This window comes from Sycon ciliatum, chromosome 8, assembly GCF_964019385.1.
Source record: "Sycon ciliatum chromosome 8, ocSycCili1.1, whole genome shotgun sequence".
Lineage (NCBI taxonomy): Eukaryota > Metazoa > Porifera > Calcarea > Leucosolenida > Sycettidae > Sycon > Sycon ciliatum.
In genome coordinates, this window is record NC_088650.1 from 27250494 (window position 1) to 27266577 (window position 16084).

Sequence of the window (16084 nt, forward strand, 5' to 3'; positions counted from 1 at the left end):
TGTGGGGAAATGACGGAAGAAAAGCACAAAATTCGCGGTACAATTATTAAATTTTGTGCGGAGTTCGTGACAGTTTTTTTGGTGAATTTGCAAGTGCAATGGCCAATCTAATGCTTTGCCTGGCAGAAAACTGCCTATTTCTTCATGAAAAAGAGGGTTGAGAAAATGGAATGATTACATCACAAAACATGCATTTCAGTCCTCAAGGGATGGGGCTGCTACTCAGATGCACAGACTCGGGAGTGCCAAGACCTCGATCATGATGCAAGGACAGCCTTTTGATGTTTCCATGCAACAAGAACTTAAAAACGGGGGGACACTTTGGAGAAATCACGGTTTAGGATCAAAGGCGCAGATGCAGCTCCTAAAAGGTGGGAGGTGAGTAGATCAGACCCACCACGGTCTTCAAAATCGCGGTGACATTTGCACCCTTGGAATCGCAATTTCCCCCGCGGACAGGACAGTGGGCCGGCATACAGGGAATAGTCCCTGCAGCCTGGTGGCATACACACAAACCAGCTGCACAATACAGCGCAAAGGGTGCCGCATAGAGTCCAACAATGCGGCACGAGTGCATGTCACAAGCACATGCCGCACGTCGCGGTCGTTCGGTGATTTCAGTACTAGTGCAAATTGAACCCTTTGAATGCAGGAAACCGCAACCTAGCACGGTGCTAGTACCAAAGCATAAGTCAAAACATATTTCCAATAGAATTTGTTCAAAAGGGGAAGGATGCAGGTAGGGAATAAAAGTAAAATGAAGGCGGCAAAGAACCGCACAGCAGAACATACAGCGCCGTAGGTTATATGAAGCCGCAGAAGAACACAAATGCACACCAGCGCGCATTTCATTGCTGGCAGCGCGGCAGTTAGAGCTCTTCGTGAAGAAGACTACCGTAGTTGGTGGCTTGACTTCCGACAAACACGTCGTGGTTGTCGACAATCTCGTCGATGGTCAGCTCCTCGTCCTGAAGGCGAAACACAAACACGGCGAACGTAAATACACTGTACGGTACACAACATTCCACACAACTTGTGTGGCTCAAAGATGAAAAGATCAATTAAAGGGGAAGCTATGCGAACAAGAAATATGCAAAACCGAACGCCTCAGTAAAACAGCACTGTTCTTCGACTATTTAGATGAGCAATAAGCAGTGGTAACAAGCAACAGTTTCACACGACGATCATTTCACCGTATAGATAAGGACGGCTCATCAGGTGTGCAAGAATGGACTCGGATGGAGAGCCAAGGGGACATTTATAGAAAAGAAAAGGACCAAGGAACTACAAGCTACACTAAAATGTCCACGAACACCACCAGCTACTAAACAATCAGCTGATGCGATAACATTGCACGACACTAACCGCCAGTACTGACATTCTACAACGAACTGGCTATCAGCTCTAGCACATCTTGGATGTGCACTCCTACAGCCTTACAACTTGGAAGGTTCTAAGTTATTATGATAACATAGGAGGGGAAGACTTTCAGCTCGTGCTTGTCTTGGTTGCGCTCACCTCCCCCTCCTATGTTATCATAACAACTTAGAACCATCAAAGCTGGAAGGCTGTTGGAGTGCGCATCCAAGATGTGCTAGAGCTGATAGCCAGTTAGTTGCAGAACGTCAGTACCGTCGGTCAATGTCGCGCAATGTTATCGCATGAGCTGATTGCTTAGTAGCTGGTGGTGTTCTTGGACATTTTAGCATAGCTTGTAGTTCCTGGGTCCTTTTTATTTTCCATCTCACCAGCAAATCCTATATAATAGGATTTGGTTTCTGGCTAAAGGATTTGGCTAAACTACCTATGCAAATTGATGAAATGGGTTTCATGAGGTGTGTGGACCTGTTTTCCATACACTTTCGTAGGAATAATCCAAATTTCAAGCCGATCGGCCAATTTTCGGGGTGAAACTTCCGCTGTAGTACAGTTAAAAGTACTAGATATGCCAACCTGGGCAAGTGCTCCCCAATCAATCACAAACATCTATTCATGGTATATATTATGTACTTATTCAGCATACTAAGCATTCTATCATCATCTGCGTCCATTACAACACTCTGGATAATGCAGAACACTCAAATCCTATATTATAACATAGGATCCGACAAAAAACTGACATGTCCTCTCTAAAACAGCCCTATAAGTCCAGCAGTGATAATACTGGCACTCTTGAAAACTTCTGAAGAGAACCTACTGATCCTGCCCTAACACCGTACAATACAATTTAGGCACACAGCTTATCCCGGGTGGAAGCATGGTCATGATTATTGGAAATTTTTCAAAAAATCCTATATATCTTTTAGGATTTGGTGAATTGAGCTCTGAGGAAACAAGTGATGGTGCCTCCGAGTGAGACTCCAAGGGTGCCAATTTCTTTTCCACTTCAAAGTGATAGTGTACATACTTCAAAAACGTATATCCACCCAGGCTTGGAAGTGTTTTCGTTTCACTAAATCAAATTTCTTGAGCACAGTAACTCCATAGAAAGTGAATAAAAAAGCCACAAAGTTTTTCAAAGGAAGTCATTTTGCAACTACCGTAAAATCCCGCCAGAGCGCCCCTACCTCCTCGACGCTTCAGGTGGGGAGGGGCGGATGGGCGAGTCCTACTTGCCGCATTCAGTGCTACATGAAAAAGTACTCACCCTACGAAAACTGTTCGTGCATCTCGTACACCGACCAAAGGTCAAGAGCCAGGAGTCGTACAGACCCAACAAAACGCAGGGTTTGTGCGATCCCTGGTCAAGAGGGTGGGCACTGTTGCATACATTTCCAACGGGGTGGAGCACGCGTCTGCAGTACAGTACGGCATCACAGACTGCGACAGAGTCATACGAGGATACAATAAATCACGTCCCTGACAAGAAGTCAGGGAGGGGCGGATGGGAGAGACGGGGCGCTCTGGCGGGATTTTACGGTATTTGGCTGATATGGCTTGTAATTATTTTATTAATTTTACTTCACCGTCCAATGGCAAAAGCCAATACAAAGGAAGGGGCGTTAGCCAGCCACGGCAAAAGAAGAAAAGAAGAAAGAACATAAGTATTGGAAGAAAAAAACGCATCAACTAGCTCTCACCTTGTTTGTGTCTGCCGATGTCATCAAGTGAGCTGCCTCCTCATCTGCATGTCCGTCCTCATGGGGCAGGATCCACTTAGCCACTTCATCCTGTTCCACAAACAACGGCATGTTAAAGTCAGATACGACTGTGAGACATGGCGAGAAAGTAGAAACGTGTGAGTAAAAAATGAGCGAGCCAATGAGGGAGATCTCGAGAGAGGCTAGCGGTTAAATTTAACACGGCCTAGTCTTCTTACAGGGGCACTTAAAATACAAGGAATGCGGCAAAAAGCTGAGCTCCAGAGCCCCAGGTAGCAACATGCCAGCTTCTGCTCCTCTTACCTTATCCATTTTTCCATCCTTGTTGAGGTCGCGGTGCTCATTGAATTGCTCACGCTCACCCTGCACCCATTCAGGTTCCGAGCCATCCTCCTCCTTGTGAACCTCGCCTAATGCGGGAGAGACACAAATACGTGAAGAGAAAATGAGATGTCTGAAAAGTGAAAAGGTGAACCCGTACGAGTGCACGGGAAAGAGATAGATACAATAATAGAGTCTGACAGACAGAAGATCCTTGTAGCACCCACGCGCACATGCACACACACCCTCTCAAACCTTGCACTTGCTGGAGTAACCAGACCCCCCCCCCCCCCCCCCCCCACACACACACAGGCACACAAACACAGACACACAGAACACAGCCACCTGTGCTAAGATTGAACCATTCAACAGCTTGCAAGGATGAAGAATTGACGTCAACCTGTACCACACAGCTTCAAGTGTTTTTCTGGCCAGTGAAGCCCAACTTTCTAGTTTTCTTTTCGTTGTTTTCCTTTTCATGGAGTACTAGTACACATGTACACATACCACTGCACCATGCGAGACAACCACACAGACAGACACACACACACGGACACAGGCATACATGTGCATGCACAACTTGCACCAGTAACAATACCATGGCCATGTAACATACCAATGTATTCCTCCAAAGTCAGAAATCCATCCTTATTCCTGTCGAGGTCAGACAGGGTCTCCTGTACAGTTAGAAGCACACCACACAAGTTCACGCACGACATGGGTCAATCAAATGAAGGCAGGCTCTCCAGGTTTGATGGAACCACAATAGCACCGACATACAAGTTGGTTACAACACACCAAAATGACCTGCATGTAGCTGTCTAATTCTGAAGATTGATTTGAGGGTCGTTTGTGTCTTGGTCTGTATCTCTGTCTCTCTCTCTCGTTCTGCACACTCTGACATTGCTGAAGTCCGTAGGAGATGAACACATGATGCATAAACGAATGCTCTGGGTTATTCGAAGTACTATTACAAGAGTATGTTTTCAAAAACTGAGCGAGGACTAACATTCCGTCAAGAGTACATAACCCCCCAGAGTGTGCAACGCCGATCCAGCTCTGCATAGGGTCTTGGTCGAGCGGAATCGGATCTTCTGTCATGCGTACACTCCACACCAGCGCAAGGCCGGTCTCGAGGCAGAGCACCATAGTTTTTGGTCCGAGAGTACCCGCGACTCCCCGGGTTCCCCTCAGATGCGTACGTACGGTATTATGACGCAAAGATCTGATTCCGCTCGACCAAGACCCTATGCAGAGCTGGATCAGGCGTTGCACACTCTGGGGGGTTATGTACTCTTGATTCCGTATACAGTCAAACTTGGGAACAACGATCCTCGATCATGAGTTGAAAAGTGTCGGTATTAAAAGATTTCAAATTGCCGTTGCTCGTGAGGTTCAAAGTATGCAGCAAAATGATCACTATGTCTGAAGACCGTGTCGTTAATCGCGAGTTGTTGTTACACCCGAGGTCGTTAAACACGAAATTGACTGTACATTCACTTGTAATAGCTATAAAGAGAACAAATTCTGCTGTCATCGCCACACTACAACAAAGTCATGAAGGTTTACCAAAATCGATTTTCTTGTCACAATCATCAGTGGAAAGCCGTGACTGAAGAATAACCATGCCAAATCAATAATTTATATACATTCAATAATGTGTTACGAGAACAAAACAAAGTGCTAAAAATAGAATGAAGGAAGGTGAGACAATAGAAGTAAAGTGAGAGCTAAGTGCAACAGGGGTGAGGAACTAATTGCAACGCTAGAACTGTGTAGTGAGACAAACAATCATGCTGTGCACCTACGAAAACAATCTTAACGCAACTACATGTTTCTTCTGCTTACAAAGATTAGGCTTATGCAAACGAATACAAACAGCCTCAAGTACTTTCAATTGACTAGCGTACCGTGCACGACAAAGAACAGAAAAACTACAATCATCATACACCTGCAGACACTTAGGGTGAGACAACAGATGAAGAAAAACGGCAGACTTCTTACGATCACAATCACCATCCGATTCCTCGTCTCCACCAACCGCAACCTCGTCCCCCGTCTCATCTTCCAACTCGTCCTCAGTGTCGTCCTCCGTGTCATTCTCCCCATCACCACCGATCGGTCCCAGGCTCGCTTCACGTTGCTGAACCTCTGTTCGTTGACTCCTCCTTTGATCTTGATGGTAATTTGTTACCATTGTTGTTGTTGTCATTGTTGTTGTTCCTGTTGTTGCTAAATCTTCTGTTCCCAGTGTCTTCGCCGGTGCTTGACATCCAGTACTGTAATAATTCATTGAATAATTAGCCGTTGATCGTCTAGGTCTTTGAATGTTGATCGTGTTGTTTTCTCTGTTGAATTCCGTTTCCTTCAGCCTTCTTTCTTCTTGTTCATGTTCAGTGCTTACCTCATCCATATTTGCCCGTGCCAGCGACACCACAGACTCAGCCCCAGCACTGCCGATGGCAGATGCAGGTGGCGGTTCTGGGGGAGGCAACGGCAACGATGGCGATGGGGGCATCACCATGATCACCTCGCCGCAGCGTCCACTTTGGTCTTGAGCTGGATGTTGTTGTGGTGTACTTTCTTGTGTTGTTATGGTGCATTGTGTTATAACGTTAGTGACAATGTGCACATTATCCATCTCCACGGCTCTCGATACGGGTAATGGAGGCACTATTGCCGTCGACGGCAATTGTGCTAACGATGGCTCTGATCGAGGGTTCTTAGGTGGCCTGCCGCGTTTGGGTCGCAGTGCCCGTGCCGAGCCAGTCAGCATGTGCAGTGGAACGTGCTGCTTGATACGTGCGTTCAGATGTTGAAGAGTCCTACCAACGTACCGACTACCGCATTGTCGGCACTCAAATTGGTATACCAATTTAGATGCGAGTTGGGTTGGTAGGACATCCTTCCTCACCGTGAACGCACGTACAGTTGTGAAAACCGGTACAAAATGTACCGCGTAATACGTTTGTTGTACAATTTTGCGGACTACGCGACTCATGGATAATGAGAGGTTACCTTTCCAAGGGAGAGAAAGATACGTGGGACATTTGTCCGGGCCAAAACGTATTTCCTTTCTATGCAGCCTTTCGCTCATGAGCTCCTTCAAGAGATCGTCGGGATACCCGTTCTTTAGAAAAACTGACTTTAGGAAGTCCAGTTCCTCAGCCAGTTTGGAAGAGGAGCAAATACGGTTTGCTCGATCCACCAAGTTACGCACTAAATTCACCTTGTATTGGTACGAACAATACGAGTCAAACATTATGTACTGGCCGGTGAATGTAGGCTTTCTGTACACAGATGTTACTGTACCCTGACTAGACTTTTCCACAAGGACGTCTAGAACTCACCCCTGTTGCACTTAGCTCTCACTTTACTTCTATTGTCTCACCTTCCCTCATTCTATTTTTAGCACTTTGTTTTGTTCTCGTAACACATTATTGAATGTATATAAATTATTGATTTGGCATGGTTATTCTTCAGTCACGGCTTTCCACTGATGATTGTGACAAGAAAATCGATTTTGGTAAACCTTCATGACTTTGTTGTAGTGTGGCGATGACAGCAGAATTTGTTCTCTTTATAGCTATTATAAAATTGTTGTCTCCGCGTCGATTATTTACATTCACTTGTATCAACCTTATTTAAATACAAGGAACATGACCATGTGTCCAGATCAGAACATACCTCAACAACCAATGGTCTCATATGCTCATCCTCCTCGGGGTGAAGGAAGGAAGAGAACTCCACACGGCTCAGGACGCCGTCATTGTTGATATCAGCATGGTCGTAGCGACGACGATCGCGGGTCAGCAGGTCACTGAACGACTGGTCTTCCTCGCCCTCGGCTGCGTGGTACAGCGTTGGTGGGTGATGCAGCCACACACACACACACACACACACACACACACACACACACACACACACACACACACACACACACACACACACACACATATATATACACACACACATATACACACACACATATACACACACATGCACACACATGTACACACATACACACACATGCACACACACACATACACACATATACACACATACACACACACACACAGAAAGAAAACAAAACACATTGTGTGTTTGTCGATTTAAAAAGATTACATGCGTAGACTGGAGCATTGGGTACAATAAAAGCTACGCTGGCCAGCATATGCATCTGTACAAATGTTCATTATCATAATACACACATATACACACATGCACGCGCACACACGAACACACACACAGACACCAATAACAGTTTCAACTCACCACCATCTTCAGACATGGATCCATACGTTCCGTTCTTGTACTCTGCCCATGACACGAGCTCGTCCTCGTTGAAGTTCAAGTTCTTCCACTGTTGGTCAGCATCATCTTCCACATATCTACAGAAATTCAGGGACACACATACACACACCTTTTTCAAGAAATTCTAAGAAGTACCTTATATATCGATTGATATGTAGTCATAGTGCCTGATGAGCTCTGCTTCATAGTGCATTTCAAGATCAGGGTAAAGGCCAAGGCCATGCATGACCCATCTGGACATCTGCAGGGTACTACTAGTCTGATCATCTACCTCTTCATCTGCTTGACAATCCAGGTGGTCAGCTCAGCCTTGGTGACGCGTCCATTGCCGTCCACATCAACCTTCATTGCCATGATACTGCAAAGGGAACAGAAAGGGGACAGAACAGCCACGTACAATCACGCCCTTGATCGTCAAAACCTCTTTCAACATCAAACAGACTGCATGACCAGCATAACAGACTGTCGTTGGCATAAGCAATGTGTGCATAGTCAGACTCTGAAAATCATTCTTTGACATGTTTTGGACACCCATGTTCATGTACGGTAAAACCAGGATATTTGCGGTGGTGTAATATTTTCGGTATTTTTCCCAAAATCAACGGTTCAGTAGAGCGAAAATTTCGGTAAAATAGTTTTCCGCAATGCATGTACATATATTTTCAGTGCGTTTTATTTTAGGTGAAAAATACCTATACCGAAGTTTCTGAAGTACTGAAAATAAAACTCCACCGAAATTTTCCGGTTTTAGAGTACCTACTTGAGCAGTCCCGTGAGCTACATGTCTTCAAGTGAATACAGTCAACTTTGCGTATAACGACATTCGGCCGGGCATCAGAAAGTGTCCTTATTCGCGAAGTGTCGTTATACCCGACGTCTCATTGTATGTATACAGGTAGAATGGACTTTGCTCTGGGCATGGAAATTCTGTCGTTATTCGCGAATTGTCGTTATATCCGCAGTCATTATAGGCCTTATGCACATTGTACAGATGTACAAAGTTCTGTACTAGGACCGTAGGTGTGTACAGACCCGGTTGGGTGTTCATTGTGTGCTATGCATGCACATTTGACCAATTTTAGCCTCATAATTAATGGCAAACAATCGCTTTTCCAGCTTTTCACTTTGGTTAGAACTAAAAACTAGCTAGATCTTAGTCAGAAAAAAAGTTTTCGTATGAAATGCCTTCAGAGCCCATTTCTTAGTGGAAATTGAAGAAACCACAATAGGGCTCTGCACATTCAACACCCAACCGGGTCTACGGGATTCTACAAATTCTACGAGATTTCGTGCATCTGTACAATGCGCATAAGGCCTATTAGCGAAGTTGACTGTATGTGTTCTGTCCCGTCCACCGATTTTGCCCATCCTAAGATGGGCAGGGTGGTTGAACAGTCGCTGCTAAGGTGACGACTACACCGTAGCCTAGTGGTAGAGCATCGCAGTCCACCAGTGAGGGTCCCTGGTTCGAGTCCTGGTGGTGACAGCCCATTTTTTTTCAGACTTTTCCCGTTTCAACTCCCTCGAACTTGGGAGCATGAATATCCTCCCAACAGGATAATGCGATTACGCGGGCACGCAATTTTCCGCGTTATTGGCTTTCATGCACGTTTTCGAGAAACTATGCATAAAACCCGCATACTCCACTCGTTCAAGAAAATAGTACATGATGTTGAAAATGTACTACATTACAAAGTTGTACCACCCCATAGTTGCCGCATAATGACCTGTAGTCTGTGGTGCTGGATTGGCACGCCGTTCTAAAGCACGCTAGTAGCCAGCTGCTTCGAGAATCACAGGCGGCCGCAAACATTCTTCTTCTTTGGCAATTTTATTTCATTTTTGAAGTACATGTAGTCGAACATCATATATATTGACCTACTGGGATATGCATTAGTACATACTAGGAGTGCTGCAAAACAAAACCACTACAAAAATTGTGGTTCTTTTTGTATAAAATTCGATTCCCTTCAGCTTGTTTTCAACAAGTAAAAGAGAGAAGTGCAGTCAAGATGTTATGCTACAAGATGGTTTACCGGAGTTTTTCTTTGGCTTGCTCTGGTGGAAGCTGGGAGAACTCCTGGTTCTCACTGCCTGCGAATGCTTCATGATCGAAATCTGGATTGTGATCGCCTTCAGAAGTAACATGCTCCTCGTCACCACCAAGGTGTGAGTGGAGTCGGTCGTTGGGATCCGCAGCCAAGGTAACTGCGCAGAAAGCGACCAGCACGACTGCACTAAGTTTTAGCAACGACATGGTGAATACACTGGCCTCGACTGGAAATTGATTGACCTTCCAGAACTTCAGAAGCCGATTTGAGAAATCAACTGAACAAGACTTTCCACCAGGGAGTCGTACACTTTCTTTGCTCTCCACGTTCCAAATGGACGCGTTTCAAGCACACGTGTCCGTAGAATGTGTGCAGCGTACCGGTAGTGTTTGCAAAGCTGACGTGGAAAAATCTGACGATTGAAAAAAAAGCCAAAAACCGGCCTACTGGCACTGCATGCGCATATGCATGGTACATGGTGCAGAAGCGCTACCGTACCGCGTACCGGTCCATGCATGCACCGTTTTATAGCTGCTAGCTGTACTACCGGTACTCCACCATGCATCTGTGTCTTGTCAGTGATCATGGTGACATTATTAATTTTCATTTTTATTTGCCTTGGCCAGGGCCTAGCGCGCCTACACTCTGATCGATCTGAGGCTACAGCCTCAGCTGAGACTGCTGTAGATCTACAGCCTACACATGTTGTACGTCTACAAATAATTGTAGCTCCCTAGCCTAGCCCTGCCATGGCCTGGTCCGTGGTCGTGCTGACTCCTCAGTGCACTAGTGCAATAATTGTAGCTCCCTAGCCCTGCCATGGCCTGGTCCGTGGTCGTGCTGACTCCTCAGTGCACTAGTGCCGCCACTAGACTAGTGACTAGTGTCGTGACAGACTGCTCAGCGCTCAGTGCTAGCCACTGCGCAAGCCAGCTGGGACGGTACAGACAACAGGTACTACAGTCCATTCAGAAAAAAATGAACTTCTAGCTTTTGGCCATAAATGGGTCAAACGTTGAGTTTTTTTAGAATTTTTTTCTGCAATCCCATATGGAATCCTCTTCCAATTATGTTTCTGAAGTTTTTTTGTCCAAAAAGCAAGCCATAGCAAGAATAGGATTTCGGCCAGGTTTTGCCCCAAAAGCACTGAATTGGGAAAAACCATCAAAATCCAGGCCGTTTGACCCCGCCTGCAACAGTGCATTCTGCGGTTCGAACCCCAGTTCAGGCACCCTTTTTGGACCCTTTTTCAAATTTCAAAGTTCGCAGCACTGCACTGTGTACGATGAAATCACGAAAAATCGCCAAATACGGGAGCTCGCCAGAGCCAGGACCCATTTTTTTTTATGAATGGACTGTAGGTACTACTAGTACTAGCAAGAGTCCATAACCCAAGAGTATGCAACTGTGATTATGGGTGCATGCGTGGCGCGCTGCCTTCATTACGTAACTTGCCTTCATCACGCTCTGAAAGCATGCATTCAAACTCTCAATTTCTCGCACGAGCCCATCCGTTTTTGCTCGATTCGTTCCAGTACCTACACAATCTCTGAATTCTGGCGCGTGAACTCCAGTTCCGTACGAAAGTTCATTTCAAACTAGAGGGAAAGTGCGGTGTTTGATTTTCCGCAGTGCGCGGACTGCAGCTGAATGATGTAATGAAGGCAGCGCGCCGCGCGGTTGGCCCATAGAAAAGAGATCACAGTTGCATACTCTTGGGTTATGGACTCTTGGTACTAGCAAGAGTAGATAAACAAGAGTGTGCAACTGCCTGCACAACCTCTATGCTGTGCTGCGACGGCAGAACTTCACATCACGTGACATGGTTCAAAAGGTTATGCTGGCAAACAGTGCAAAGTGACCACAAGAGAGTTGTACCCAAAGCTGGGCTGCGTACAACCCAGTATCTATCATGCACTAGAGTGCACGGGTTCATCACGTGATGTGAAGTTCTGCCGTCGCAGACCCCATAGCTGGAGTTGCACACTCTTGTTTATCTACTCTTGGTACTAGGTGTCGATGACTCCACTGTCTCCAGCATAGGTCCCGACTCCCGCGCGAGTTTTGGAAGGAGTACAGTCATGTCAGCCTGGATGGTCAGATGAACGCCATGACCTCACTGACTGCATGTCGTCGACGCGTCTCAGACTCAGAGTCGTCACACCTCAGCTGTAGCTAGCTCACTAAGCTCAGGTACGTCCGTCGTGGTCGGATCATCCTCCGGCACCTGGCCCCTGGGCCCTGGACTGGTATGGCTGAGACTTGCAAAGACTACTGAGTACTGTAGTCAATGACTTTGTACAGTGAAACCTGTCTAAGCCGACCACTCAAGGGACCTTCAAAGCGTGGTCTCTGTTACCAGGTGGTTTCCTTATCCAGGGTCATTCGACTGACATCCGAGGATCCCTTGGTCCCGGTTTCAGTGGTCTTCTAGGACACCATATTTATCAACTTCTAGGACAGGAGGTGGTCGCCTTGACAGGTTTACTGTATTGCCATTGGCAGCGGATACTTGAATGCTTGGTCAGATTCCGCTCGAAAAGCAGCGAAATGTAGGCCTTGACGGATTATGCTAATATTTTCGTGAAATTATGCTTTTCGCATTGCTGAAAAAATTGCAGAATTATGCTATTTTTATGCTAAAAGTTACCATATTATGCCGCATTATGCTCACATATGCTGCTAATGCATAATGGTTCTGTGCAAAATAACAGGGGAATTTTTTTGTAGAGGGCGTTGTACTGTAATAGCAAAAGTTCAACGGGGTCAACGCACCGTCCGACCTAGCTACGACCATCACTGATTGTAGTGGACTGGACATGTTACCAAGGGAGTCGTAAACCTACAACTTCCTAGTGCATCTACTTGTACTTGTACTTGTAGAACATGTACAACTGTATGGAATTTGATGCGAACAGGCGGATTATTACAATTTTATGCGATTCGTATGCAATTTGCCTCGAATTATGCGATTATTCGATTTTGGTAGGAATTATGCGAAAAATTATGCTAGCATAATCCGTCAAGGCCTAGCGAAATGGCAGAACAATACAAACCGGCTTATCATTCTATGGCAGGCACATCCTTGAATTCTGCTCCATTTCTTTATCCACATACCATTCATTGGTTGGCAGAGCCCCAGCCTTGCAACCGATGATGGTTCAGTTTTGCTGTACATGTACATGTACGCGTACATACAGTAAAACCTGTGAAGGCGACCACTCGGATAAGGTGACGCTGCTACCACTAGATATGGCATGTTCTGTATTTCTTTCCTTGGCGCTGATAGGTGGAATTCTCTGCCTGTCTCGTGTCGTCAGGTTGAGCATCTATCCGTTTTTGTTCCGCTCTGTAAAGAGCACTTAGGGTTCCCTGTAACAAGACGGCAACGTCTGTAGGGCGTTCCCTTTCAAAATATTAAATTCTACTACTGCTACTACTACCAGTCACCACCTGTCCTAGAAGATCACTGAAACCAGGAGCAAGGGATGCTATTTCCCTGAGTCAAACGACCCTGGATAAGGAACCACCTGGTAATGTAGACCACGTTTTGAAGGGTCCCTTGAGCGGTCGTCTTAGACAGGTTTCACTGTACACAAATGTAAAACTGAAGCACTGTTTTCGACACAATAGTCAATACTCGTGCGTCCTCAGGGCCGCCAGTAGTATCCAGTATCGCTCTAGTAGCTCTACTCCTCATACTACTTCCGCCTTGTAACATGCTGTCAACCCGGCGTCCATAGGCTTACAAAGTTACATTGTACATGTACATGTACATTGTCCTCCCTGTTGCTTTGCTACCGTCCTCCTCCTTCCTCCACCTTTTTTTCTTAATTGGCCTCATTATGGCATTCGCTTCCATGTAATTAGGCTTGTAGCCCGTGTGTACTTGCGAATTCAAATAAAAATATACATACATACATACATACATACATACATACATACATGTACATTGTACATACATGTACTAAACTGTTAGATTGACCGGCAGCTGGTGAAGGTGTGGTTTTTAACCAGTGTTAGGTTATATCATACCATACATGTACATGTACATGTACTAGTACCAGAAAATATACCAGGCTAGGACTGCCATTATCTGCCAATTTTTCTGCATACTCGTACATCTCCACCCTACGTGCGCATAATACATGTATGCACACTAGTCACTAGGGTCCAGCGGATAATGCTCCGAAAATGTTCATACATGTATAATGCTAATCATAATGCCCCAAAAACTACCTTATATTAAATGCTGATTATAATGCTTCAACAAGGGCTATAATGCTCTTGGCTTGGAACAAAAATGGAAGAAGGCTGCTGTTCAGAAGATCCCGAGGTCTGAACCAACGACTATAATTATGTCACATGCATGGTTGTGCTGTACTGCTACGCATCTGCTTCTAGTATGCTTGCATTCATGGTAGCATTGACTGTAGACCTGAGCGGTCACGTGCATGCTTCTGTCTCGCGAGTTCCCGGATGCATGCACCGGAGCTTGCGCCGCGCTGTGCTGCGCTGCTTTTGTTTAGTTCCTGGTTGTTGGACTTTTAGTAGTGTTTTAGACTAGTTGGTGTGAACAGTTGCTTTTCGGAGTTCATGTAGAAAGTTCAAGGTTATTGTTTCTTCGAATCGCTTTCCGTTGTGCACGAATGTGGAATGTGTCACTGTGTGAGTGTGCGTTCCCTTTAGTGAGCTTTTCTTAGTAACAGCTGCACATTATCAAACTTCCAGGAAAGTATGCATATTGTCGATGTGCCTCTGAAGCTGCTGCAATATCTCTCTCGAGCTCCACCACTTCTTAGCACTATAAGACATGATCGCGTCTCCATTGGCTGCTCTCCATTGCAACTTTGATGCAGGGCTTTGGTTGAATAGTGGGGGTATCAAATCTTCTCCCTTGCTTATCCATGTAGTGAGAGGTGAATCCATTATTGCAGGTCATCGCTGGGATGAAGTTTGTCTTGGGAAATAGTATTCCTGCCTGCAGACAAACTGCCACTGCTTCAATGGATCCACTCTCTGAATAATGTCTTCCTCTGAAACAGCTCACGTGAGGCCAGTTCCTGATAGACGATCTCAGATCGAGATCCTCCCATATGCGGAAATCCTGAAAACACGTGGCCAGACGTTATTTTGCCGCTCTAGACTAGAGATCCACATCCTCTGCTTGCGCTGTCCTCTTCTCCTTAGGTTGCGTGGAGACAAATGGTTGGCCACAATTCTCTTCTTTTCTGATAGTACTTGAGTGTAGGCCTTGCATTACAACCGTCTACGACAAACTGTACGTGCTTCACCAGGAAAGTAAGACACGCGCTGCTGAGCACTCAAATCGACTTGGTACTGCGTCCATGAGAAATTCTAGTTCTTTTCGAGCCTGCTGAGCTGGACTCGGCAAAGGCAGTTATTTGGAACAAGCTCTTTCACGGTTTATAGCCGCTCCTTCATCCCGGTCCAAATTTATCAATGGATCAGTGTTTACTTCAGTATCGCTAGAAGTGCTATGGCCAGAGCTTATGCCATGGCATAACAGGAAACTCCTCTTCGTCTGTTTTATATTCACTTCGCGTACGTCTACCATGGTCTACTCTCCGGATCCTGGCTCTCCATGATTTCCAAAAAATCTCGTAAATCATCCTTACGGGTTTTGTGTAACAGCCTCAGAAGTCACATCATATGTAACGTTGGGCATGCTACATCACAATCACGTACATTTACAGGTAAATGTAGCATTAGTGCTAAAGGTGTTACGTTTCTCCACAATCACAAAGTCATGTGCGGGTACAATCAAGAGTACATAATTATAACGGGGGGTTATGTACTCTTGGTACATCATACCTTTAGCCGATTGTTGCCAAAACCTGAGATTTTCCGACATCGTTCACTATGAAACTCGTTATGTCGCTCAAACCTCACATAATGCTCGTCTTGTTCCTTTCTAATGCTCCATAATGCTCTGATGCTCCGATAGTCTCATAATGCCGGCATTATCCGCTGGACCCTACCCGCCGTAGGCTCCGGCGGATTATGCTCGCGAAATCATGGAATTATGCTTTCATGGATTCTCGCATTATGCTCGCAAAATCCTCGCACTATGCTTTGGCACTCGGTGATACATATCCACTTTGTTGTACTTATGGAGCCTCAAAGTTCGGAAAATTGTACCTTTTCCGTACTTGCAAGTGGCCATAAGTACAACAAAATACATGAGTATCCCCATACCAAGGTGTCCATCCATGCTAGAGATCAACATGGAAAAGAGAAAACATTACTTCTTCTATTCAATAGTTGACTTCTTTC

At 45.5% G+C, this 16084-nt stretch overlaps 1 protein-coding gene across 1 annotated transcript; it reads right to left on the minus strand.

The window, feature by feature from the left end:
• Positions 1–578: 578 nt before the first annotated feature.
• LOC135822547 (calumenin-A-like) lies at positions 579–10115 on the minus strand. Its single transcript, XM_065335346.1, has 8 exons — positions 9773–10115; positions 8008–8094; positions 7698–7813; positions 7110–7270; positions 4039–4099; positions 3405–3511; positions 3081–3170; positions 579–968 (listed from the first exon to the last, which is right to left on the minus strand). Exons 1-8 carry the CDS (start codon positions 9991–9993, stop codon positions 870–872), a joined length of 942 nt encoding a protein of 313 aa, XP_065191418.1. The 5' UTR covers positions 9994–10115; the 3' UTR covers positions 579–869.
• Between the last annotated feature and the right edge of the window lie 5969 nt (positions 10116–16084).

What these genes read in the sequence shown, in the direction of transcription:
- LOC135822547 (XM_065335346.1), bottom strand. Translation starts at nt 9,993, where the DNA reads ATGTCGTTGCTAAAACTTAGTGCAGTCGTGCTGGTCGCTTTCTGCGCA. An exon ending in ATCCATGTCTGAAGATGGTG is followed by an intron (nt 7,271 to 7,697) that starts GTGAGTTGAAAC and finishes TGTACCACGCAG; the next exon opens with CCGAGGGCGAGGAAGACCAG. An exon ending in TGAGACCATTGGTTGTTGAG is followed by an intron (nt 4,100 to 7,109) that starts GTATGTTCTGAT and finishes CTAACTGTACAG; the next exon opens with GAGACCCTGTCTGACCTCGA.